Source organism: Pimephales promelas, chromosome 10, assembly GCF_988280905.1.
Source record: "Pimephales promelas chromosome 10, fPimPro1.hap1.1, whole genome shotgun sequence".
Taxonomy (NCBI): domain Eukaryota; kingdom Metazoa; phylum Chordata; class Actinopteri; order Cypriniformes; family Leuciscidae; genus Pimephales; species Pimephales promelas.
The window spans coordinates 5,186,790-5,198,484 of NC_142778.1; the positions used below are offsets into that span (position 1 = coordinate 5,186,790).

The 11,695-nt window shown below is 34.7% G+C and overlaps 1 protein-coding gene across 1 annotated transcript; it reads left to right on the top strand.

Moving 5' to 3' along the window:
* Window positions 1–2,262: 2,262 nt before the first annotated feature.
* LOC120459916 (uncharacterized) lies at window positions 2,263–9,665 on the top strand. The gene is made up of 9 exons (XM_039647404.2): window positions 2,263–2,509; window positions 3,345–3,543; window positions 3,704–3,765; window positions 5,028–5,166; window positions 5,386–5,495; window positions 7,425–7,605; window positions 7,702–7,785; window positions 7,932–8,027; window positions 9,175–9,665. The coding sequence occupies exons 1-9, from the start codon at window positions 2,364–2,366 to the stop codon at window positions 9,469–9,471; spliced, it is 1,314 nt and encodes a 437-aa protein (XP_039503338.2). The 5' UTR covers window positions 2,263–2,363; the 3' UTR covers window positions 9,472–9,665.
* The last annotated feature ends 2,030 nt before the right edge of the window (window positions 9,666–11,695 follow it).

The window sequence follows — 11,695 nt, forward strand, 5'->3', positions numbered from 1 at the left end:
TTTAGTTTAAATTGATAAAATTGTTCGTTTTAGTCGCATTTTCGCGGTTTCCCCTATTAAATCCAGTCACGCAGCGCAGGTCTTTTCCTCTCAGTCAGGCTGAGGGGGGTTCTCTCCAGTAACGGGAAAAATGACGTTTTTCTTTAAGTGTTTTATTAAAATTAGGATTATGAACTATTCACAGTTTGTTTTTAAACCGTCCAGTTACTTATAGCCTACGGTAAGGTTACACATTTATTATGACATTGATTGAGGATATCAAAAATATGCATAGGCTACATTGTAAACATTCAGAACCTAAACATAAATGAAGAACGTTTTGTCCTTCTCTTTCTTCTTCATATTTATATAATATCTGTGTGATTCTCTGAGATGGTACCTTTTGGGCCATACCTTTTTTTATAAATAGGCCTACCTTAGTTATATTTCTCATCATTTCATGTGATAGTGAATTAGTCAAACCTTTAAGAAAATGCATTTTCCCACCTCAGGCGTGAAATTCTAATCAATATTGAGTGTTTTTTTTTTTTTTACTGAAAGTTGTTTTGAAGTTCAACCCCGTCACAGACCACTTATTGGGCCCTGTTTAAATAGGATTTAAATAGGATTGTCCCTTGTTTGATATCATTTGTGTAGAATTTTATTTTTAAATACTCACCATTTGAATACCAAATCAGCTCATGAAAACTATATCTAACATTGGCTTCATATCTTATCACAAAATATGCATTAACATTAGGATTTAATCAGGCTTTCGTATTTTTTCAGACTGCCCGGTAAATTCTACACACAGCAAAACAAACATTGACCTAAATTGTCTTCTTGTCACGAAAATATTTATAAAAACTATCAAATAACAGGGTTGAAAATGATAACAGGGTTGAAGTGATGATCATTATTTCAGTATAGAATGGATTTATTTATTATTTATTACGGCTTATTTTTTCTTTTTCCCTGCCTCTGTGTCCCTTTTCCACCTTTCACACTCACTCCTGAGATATTTTTCCCTTCTCTCTACGTCTGCATCCCTTCTTGCTCTGTACTGTCTTTGCCTCTCTGCTGCTGTTTTTGCCATTGCGATTTCTGAAAATAAAATAGCATAATTGATTATTTCTGACCGTTCACATCACAATACATCAAGTCTACAATTGAGTAATCTACTTAGAAGTGTCAAACATTCAACCCCGTTGTACTAAAAATGTGACGGGGTTGAATTGTGACGGGGGTTGAAGTTTTTGGCTAATAGTAGCCATAACTCCTTACTTATCTAAGGCAGTGGCACCACGTGGCATTTAGGACATCATAAAATTTTAATGTTTTGCAAAACTATTATTTAATTCTTAAACCGTTGTTTACTATAATTTAGTCATACAGCAGAGTTGAAATGTTGAGCCTGACAATCTTAATCCATAAAATATAGGTAAGAAAAGAGACTGCCACTTGCCTTTCTTTGCAGCATGTTCTTTAAGAGACTTGTGTGATGTCACTTCCTGGATGAGATGCCACAGGGATTGATCCATTATTTTTTATAGGGGGGTAAATAGTATGGCGTGACGGGGTTGAAAACAAGGACGTGTATAAATATTGCAATGTCATATATATACAGTATAGTATAGTATATATATATATATATATATATATATATATTTGTTAAAGTAGAGCAACATATGATTATATTAGCAGCAACATTTTGGTATTAATTGCATTTTTTATTTGTTTGACATTCAATGGAAATGTAATGATGCTTAGTGAGGACATACTTGCTTGTTGTCTACTACTTAGGCAACCCATTATCTTTAAATTATTATTATTATTATTTTTTTTTTTTAAAAAGCAATTGTGTTGCATTATAATGCAAAGGCAGCTGGTTGTATTAATTGACAGCATTAAAATGCATTTAGTGATTTCCTTCAATTAAAAATCTTTGAAGCAAGTTTGGGGGACTTAAAGGGCAGAGAATCACCCATCTGCTTAGGCTACAGTTTTAGGTGTTTTTTGTTTTAAATAGCCTAGGCTACTTTTAAGATTTGAAGTACAATAAAGTGCACATTCGGTACTATTAACTTTAGTTTTTTCAGAAGGATCACACCTGCTTTAGCCTATATTTTGTATTGTGGCCTACTGATGACATCTCAAAGGGAGCGGTGGCAGCTGGCACAGGTGTGTTGGGAAATGCCTCACCAACTTCCCTCACCATACCACATTCCTCACATTCTTACAACCCAACAAGGAAAACAATAAACATTAGTCTTTGATGATTAGACCTGCTGGACCGACTGGTATGACTGGAAAATCCAGTGTTTGGTCTCCACGGAATGATCTGAGCAACACAAACACTTCACGCAGTGCGTCCATGGGGATTGATGCCTCAGCTGAGCGCTGGACATGTGTGGAGCTGCTGGGAGCCGAGCGGGACACGAGAAAGAGGAGGACAGGATGGAAGAGAGGAGAACGAGATGACCAAACGAGAGGTGGAGGAGAGAGATGGAAGAGAGTGGAGATGGATGAGGTGAGTGTTTGGAGTGCTGAGAGTAGATTGATCCTTGTGAAAAAGAAGTGTGCTCAATTGCATTGAATGTGTTTACTGTAAAGTACATTGTTTTAATTATCTTTTGTTTAGAAGTACACTGATTTTGATATGTTGACTGACATACTAGGACATGTTAAGCACATGAATATTATTTCAACTGTAGCGTTTGTTGATGTTACATTTGAAAGTTAATATATATTCCATATATTAATTTTTACAAATGTGCAACAATAAATATATTTTAAAGACAGTTTTAATAAACCCAAATCCATAAAAGTCGGGGCATTTTGTAAAATGCAATAAAAACAGTAATCTGTGATTTGTTAATTCTCTTGAAACTTAATTTAACTGACAAAATTGCAAAGAACGGATCTGACCAACTTATGTGTATTTTGTATATGAAAAAAAAACTCACTCCAAAAAAGTTTTTAAAAACTGCATGTTTACAACTGTGTCACATGACCTTTCCTTTTAATTACACATTTTAAATGTAATCATTTGGGAATTGAGGATACTAATTGTTGAAGTTTTGCAATATATATATGTTTATATTTTAGAGAAATGCCTCAGTGTTTTATTTTTATTTTGTCTGTTCAGAAAGTCAATGGGGTTCAAAATTGCAATAATGTTCAGACTTAAAACAGGCTAAAAACAATCCCACTTACATTAAAGGAGGGACCTGATTATATATAGACCTGCCAACTGAATGGCAACATAGCAACTCCCTGACAACCACCACAAGACCCTAGCATTACCCACAGATTCCTATTGGTTAGCCTATGCTGTGGTGATATTATGATTCACTCTCTCTCAGACTGCATTGGAGAAACGGGCCGAACTGGGGTCAGTGTCTGGTTCCCATTGCAGCCGTGTGCTGGTTTGTTCTGGAGGAGTCTGTCAGTCTGACTGAAGCTGCGTGTCGACTGTTTCTCGCTGGGCTGATGTGTGCCGCGACGGCTCTGTGTGCTTCAGCCTTACGCTTCCGGCTCGGTAATGGACAGAAAGTAAAGCAGGTCAGTCTACTATTGAATTTATTTGACTTGTTAGATCTTGTGGAATTTAGCGTGTGCTTCAGGGCAATAGTGATTTTAGTTTTGCATCCTTTGCCAGCTTCTACAATTGAAATGATGTCACGTAAATAAATATTGCTGTATTTTTGTGTGTAATTTTCAGCATTTATCGTACAATGGTGAGGTGATAGTGAGAAAAACTGCTGAAAACCAGCAGCAGGCAAGGTGAGAGAGAACCAATCCAGATTCTCTTGTTCACATATACAGTATTGCACATTTAAGTTTGATTCCATCCAATTCGCCATAAATCAACACTAAAAACACTTAAGAGTCATGCTTTTACAGAAAACCTCTATTGTGGCTTGTCATTAAATATGAGAAATGATGAACTCCTGTTGTGTTAAATTAGTTCCATTCTTTGTGAAAGGAGTCAGTTTGAACCACATGTTTTTATATTCAATATTAGCTGCACAGACACAGAATAAAACAAGAAACAGCGAATTCTCCTGGGGTGATTCAGTGGTTGAGCCCTTCATTTCAAGTCTTAAATATATATTATATATAATATAAGAAAATATAAATTTTAGTTAAGCTACAAATAAAGCGTTTCTGTTTTTTACCTGACCATCATAGTCACCAAAATATTTCTAGCCTTTCTAAAAAACACCCATGTGTCGAAACTTTGCACGCACATTCATGAACAATGAGAAAAGTCACAAAATGTCATGAATAAATAGTTTAACCAGTGTTTCAAACAGTTTAAACATAAAATGTGGATCAACTTGACCAGCAATGGAATAGAAAAGGAATGTTCTGGGTTCAATTCAAGTTGGAAACACTTTACAACAAGATGCTATGTTAGTTAATGATGCATTTACTAACATTACCTAACAATGATGTGAACATATGTCACAGTATTTATTCATCTTTGTTAACTTTGGTTAGTAAAAATACAACTGATAGTTCATGTCAGTTAAATAATATTATACAACTTCTGATTTTAACAAAGTACCAGTAAATGTTGAAATTAACATAAACTAAAATTAATAATCTGTCAGAATGATTTTTCCCCTAATAAACAACAATGAACAACAATTTCCCCTAATAAACTTAATTCACTGGTCTCATGGTAACAACTAGAATGTTTAGTTCTTCTGGCTTTGGTATTCTTTTACTCTTATTTTTAATGATGACCCCAAAGTATTTTCTGTCAAAATCAATAGCATGATGCCACAAATTTAACATGTATTGAACCCAGAAAAGTCCTTTAATAAACTCGACAACCAATAAAAAACTCTTCTATTGAGTATGAATGTGAACTACTAGCCTAGCTTAGCTTTGGCTAATCTTTATGAGGACTGTGAAGTCTTGACACATAGGCCTACTGTTTTTCACCAACTATATAGTAGGGAAGTATATAATTTGGGATGCAGCCGCTGTCTTCCTGTGTTTAAAACCATTCATTTCATTGATCTATTTTGTTTCAGTGTTAATCCACAGCAGGATGCAGGTCATCTTGAATCCCTGGTAAATGTTCTAGCGGATGGTTTAGTGGTGTCCCTCCTCCACGAGCCCCTGCCGGACCCCAGCGAGCCCCACATACGAGGCCTCCTCTCCAGACTACAGGTTTGTCGGGTGGTGCATTGACATATTCGAAACATATAGGCCCATCCTTACTTTCTGTCAGAATGAGCACTGAATGTGTTAGCAGTCATTATGCTGTCATGTCGAACTCATTACATATTTAAAATCCTGTAGCATTGCAAACAGACTGCTCTTGTTGATCCTGCTAGACATGAATTACCAACATGTATAGATACCCATCATTTGTCTTTTTGCATTCAGGCAGTGTCTCAGACTTTCCGCGGGTGGGCCTATGAGGAAGAGAAGGAGAGAAATGAGAAATGTACAATTGAAGAAAGAGTTGGCCAGATAAGCTCTTACCTGCAGGACAGGTGAGCTGTACAGATCTACATTCACAGATATGACAAATATTTAGCAATTGTCACGAACTGTTCAGGCTTCAATATGTGTGGCGGTTTCCCTGTCACCCTGTCATGTCATGTATGATTTCAGACAGCAAACTGACATGCGAAGAAACATGCTTTCATTTTAATGTTTATGAGAAATAGTTTGCTTAATTGTATTGAATGTGTACTTGTAGTGTACTTTAAATCTTAAAAAGCATATTTGAAAAATCGATTTTTCCTTGAGCTTTTGACATATCATGATACTATACGAATACCTTGTAAGTTTCAGAATGGAAAACTTCCTTGTCAGTCCAAAAACAGCTTTTATTTAAACCCAGCTCAGAGAACGACTCATTGTGGAATGTGCCTATCTATGGCGTAATAGACTTGGCGTGTTTTGCGTTGGTGTGGCCTACTTAGTGGCAGAAAATGACAGTTCTGCTGTAGCACTCTATGGAAGCTACATTATAAAACAGTAAGAAAAATAATTTCACAATTCAGACTTTTTTTCTCACTATTCCGAGTTTATATCTCACAATTCTGAGGAGAAAAATCAGAATATAAACTCGATATTCTGTCTGATAATTCCCCTCAGAATTGTGGGCTTATTTCACTCATTTCTGACCTTTTTTTGTGTGATTTGTGATATAAACATGCAATTGCAAGTAATAAAGTTCAAATTGAGAGATATAAGCTCGTAATTGCGAGGAAAATAGTCTGTAATGTGAAATAAAAAAGTTATTTGTATATGCTGTAAATGTAGTCTCTTTAATATGTTATAAATATTATTTTATACTATAACTGTACAGTTATGCCCCCTGTGAACTGTATATGTGAATATTATGTAGATCTAGTGTTTACATCATACTCATGCTTTAAATAATAGTGTAATCTTCGCAGGACCATTTCAACTGCCTTTAAACTGCCAAAAAATGGCTTTTGTTTCCAAATTATGACCATTTTTGATGTAAAATCATACTAAAATAAAATTATAAGGACTTGGACTTATATGACCCAGTAAACATAAAACAAAATAATGCAAAGAAAATAAAAAATAAAGAAGCCACTTAAGCCTTTGACCAAAAAGTGCACTATGTAGCCTAATAATATCATATATATATATATATATATATATATATGAAAAATATATTATATAAATATATATATATATATATACGTGAAAAATTATATATTTAAAGTGTGCTTTAAATATATATATATATATATATATATATATATATATATGTGAAAAATTATATATTTAAAGTGTGCTTTAATAATTTTTCACGCTTTAAAGAAAGACACTTATTTAAATGTGTTGACTAACATACTAAAGTAGCACTTGATTATGATTTCGACTGATATTAAATTTAGAATGAATATATTTTCAATGTACTAATTGCGTCTTTACTTCATTTTTATAAATGTGATATATTTAAATACTTGACACAAGTTTCAGTTGTAAAGACACTAAAGTATATTTGAGCTTATTTACCATAAATGCTTGTCAGTACATTTGTCGGTTCACTTCAAATATATTTTAAGGACAGCAGTAGTAATTATGAAATTACATACAAAGATGTCGCATTTCATATAAATTTCAACTATAATAAATGTTTAATTGTATATAACATGCAAACATTTAGTTCACTTTTAACTATTTTCTTTTAAAGCATGTCATTTCCATAGTAAGTACTCTCTGTAAAAGCACGGACGTTTTTCACACTGTACACTTGTATTGCCAAAAGCTTATGATGAACGATTAGACACACGCCTACTCATTCTTTATTATGACTATTTTCCACTCTGGTGTTTTGTCTTATCATGGCTAGATAGAATTGTGTTTTATGATGTTACGGTGTTGTATTGTCTAGTGTGGGCTTTCCAATAGTCTCTATGTTCTGTGTGTGTTAGGATGAGCTCTCTGCGGTCCCTGCTGCAGGTTCAGCGGGAGTGTGAGGTGAGTGTGTGTGCGGTTCAGAGAGCATTACAGAAGCGCTGGGCTCTGCTGGAGGAGTTACACACCAGAGTGACTCTGAGCCCTGACAGCACACAGAAAGCCCACGACCCTCACGCCGTCCTCACAGACACTGAGGTGACACACATCTGTGCCATACACAATTTTACATTGACCTTCTGGGATGAATGCTTACTGATATATGTGTATTTAAATGTGTTGTGTGTGCTTCAGAACCTGTTCCAAGAACTCGGTCAGTTCAAAAGCAAAGTCCAACAGTGCCGGACGCAGCTGGAAACCAATATAAACATTTTACAGGTCAATACACACATTATAGCCCTTTGTGAATAATTTGACAGGTTTTAATGATTTTAATGAGGATATTTTCAGAAGGTATAGCAAGACAAGTATACACAGAAACTTTGATATTATAAAGTGTGGTTTTGCTGTCTACTCTTCCTCAGGCACTTCGCAGCAGCCATAAGGGTCTGGCCGGGAATTTTGGGACCAGCATCGACTCTAAATGGACCAAAGAATTATTACAGTCCAACACAGATCTGGTATGAAGACATTCACAGCCTCTCAGATAGTCTAGTCAAATTTAATCATGTAGCGCTTAACAGAAAATCATGATGTTAATGTAAATATCTTAATATCTTCTTGCCTTATTGTCACATTTAGCAGATTAGAGCGGTGTGATGAAATAGTCTACATTCAAGCAGTTGTTTACATCAGTACACTGTTGTGGCTATGTTCACTCTGTCCGTTTTTGGGATTGAAAACCGTATTTACTTATAGTTGTGAGTCTCGTAATGTCCCGCTCACACAGCAACTTAAAGGGTTAAAGGGATAGTTTCACTTTGAAATTAATGTTTGGTATGTTTTAGCTTACCTCAAGGGCATCCAAGATGTAGGTGTCTTTGTTTCCGCAGTAGTTTCAATTTTGATATTTTTAGGTATTTCTAAACATAATGCAGGTCTATGGTCACCACCTCAAAGAGCATGCACAGAGAAGTCCAAATTAAACATGATTTAATGACTTGTAATTATAAGTACACATTGATGGCCTAAGACACGAAACAAGCGGTTTGTGTGAGAAAACGAACAGTATTTATATAGTTTTTACCTCTTGTAATCAAGAGCTAGAATGATATAAATACTGTTCGTTTTCTCACACAAACCGCTCGTTTCGTGTCTTAGGCCATCAATGTGTACTTACATTTATGAGTCATTAAATCACGTTTAATTTGGACTTCTCTGTGCATGCTCTTTGAGGTGGTGACCATAGACCTGCATTATATGACTGACATGAACGGTTTGTCCTAAAAATATCAAAATTGAAACTACTGCGGAAACAAAGACATTATGTATGAGAAAAAGTTTTATATAATATATATCCTACGTTTTATATCGATAATACAGTCTACATTTTGATGATGATATAAACAATCAATCAGCCAGGATTTGCTATATATTATATATTGCTTTATGTGAGTGTACTCTGTGCATGTAAAGTATGATGTACTATAATATGTAACTGGGCGATAACAGCCTCTGATGAAGATTCATTCATACTGAGATGCTCAGGGTAAATTCTAACAGTTTAGAGGAAAATATGACTGAATCCAAACTATAACAGACAAAACTAGTGTGAAAGAGCATATTCTTGCTTTTCATATGCTTTGATTTATTTTTTTCCGGTGACAGTTTTCTGAGATCCAAGAGGATTTCATGTCTTTGGAACAGCAGACGTCAAATTTTGTGATCCACTTGAGGGGCCTGAATGATTCTGAAGAAAAAGAGTCAAGATCGTCTCAAGATCATCAGGCACAAACCTCTTTATCGTCGCCTCTTCCCGTTGTTCCAGTGTACGTTGCTTCTCCGCAGTCACATTCTGACCCAGATACTGATCCAGAGTCTCCAGGAACCTTACAGAAAACACACTCCAAAATGTCCCCTTTCCATATCCTGTGTGGGAGGAAGAGGAGGAAGTCATCCATGTAGTTTTGAAAAAAGTTGATTGTTTTTACAGGACGTTTTTAATGCCTATATATGACAGCAGGTGGAGCTACACGTTTTATGTATATATTGAAAATGTTTATATATTCTGATAAAGAAAAAAGAAAGATTTTCTACATGTAAAATGTGTAAATAAGATATTTTTCATATGTATAATTAATAAAATAATATTAATAGCATATTACATTATAGTATCAATTGGTTTTTATTAACATATAATATATACAGTAGTGGCCAAAAGTGATTTGTCATTTGTTTTAATGACCTTACAAGTCGAAAATATCATTTAAATATTTTAAATATGAGGGAATCACAAAACATTAAACTTGTTATTTATATTACAGATTTATTTTTTGGGGAAAACGGCAAACTACAAATTTTATTTTACTATACAAAAAAAAAAAAAGCGTAGGGGAACAAAACTTAGAGTAAAAACGCATACACAGACGACAACAACATAATCAGTCAATAATATTCTATTGGCTGTCTCTCTCTCTTTTATATATATATATATATATATATATATATATATATATATATATATATATATATATATATAAAAGAGAGAGAAAAATTCACAATATATATATAGCCTATATATATATATATATATATATATTCACATTTTCTTTGTATTACAGCCTGGTCAAAAAGCATAATTTAGCATTGCGTTATCACAAATAAATTACAGCCTGGTCAAAAAGCATAATTTAGCATTGCGTTATCACAAATAAAATAATTGACTCTAAGTACGACTATGAATGGACATTTAACTGAAACAAACGGTGGAAATACAGCCACAGAAAGTTCTCGTCAGTGGTAACGTATGCTGTTATGTTATACGTGACCACAAGAGGGCACAATCCAATCAAAAATAACAGCCAAAACTGACCTACACGAGTCACGACGCACTTGACTACAAGGTAGGCCTGTATACTTTGTTCCGATATAATTCAACACTTAAGTACGTACTAAGTTAAAGCATTCACATGTAAACAATTGAAGATGCCGTGGGCAATATTAGCCACACAAACACTTTGGCGTTCTATTTGTACAGTGATTGAAGATCTACTATTTTACCTGAAAAGTCCCAGTATTATGGATGGATCGCAAAAAGGGACCAAAAGCTCGTATTCACGCCACGGTCTGTTCTCCATTTATCAATATTTCATCCAGATACAGATTTTTACAGTCATTTTTCTTTTTTCTGCTGCCACCCGTGGCAGTGACGGCCACACTTTCCCACCAAATCAACTTTAATATAGTGGTAAAAATCTGAAACGCACGGTCTGAAGTTGTATTTCAGAAGGAGAAGGCACTCCCTTGTTCTCTACTAGCCTTTGTGGATTTACTAGGAATTTTCATTTGATTTAAGTCTGTATGATGCACACAGGACCTGAGGGTCTGTATGCTTTTAAAATAACAGGTTACAGGTATGAGACACGGATCAGCCACAAGAGGAAATAAAAAGCAGTTCCTATATCACTCGTCAATCTGTTTCAACATCAGCTTTAGTAACAAACGTTAAAAACAGATACATATTTCTGAAAGATCATGTGACAATAAAGACTGGAGTTGCTGAAAATTCACTGGAATAAATTACATTTTTAAATATATTTCAATGGAAACCAGCTATCATTACTGTTTTTTTTTTATTTCTGATTAAATAAATGCAGACGTTGTGAGCGCAAGAGACTTCTTCAACATGGGGGTTGTTCAACTTCAAACCATTAACCTCTATGAGCTAATAGTGATGATTTACCACCACTAAATAACAATCTGTCATTGAAAAAGTTCCACAAGTAAATATGACTTAATACACATTAACATTAATGTGAAGGGTGGCCTTTGCTAAGCATACAGATCATTAATGATTTACTATTTTAATATTCATCATTTCACGGTTACACAACCCTTTTAAAAGTTCAAAAACTTAAATTGGTTAGATATGTCTGTTTCAGTCCCTAAAACATGAATTCTGCATGATTCCTCCAGGCTAAGCAAGCGGAAAAAAGTGGAAAAGGGCATGAAGGGTCATTGCCAGAAACCTGTGTGTTATTACTAAAAACTGAGCCGCCCTCTGAATTCGCTCTTTTGATCCATATTCAATCGTTCAATCCATATTCGAGAACGTCTGGTAAGAAGTCAGTGATGGATGGTAATGCACACCGATCAAGTGCTCATCTCATTAGTCCAGCGTGCGTGAAAA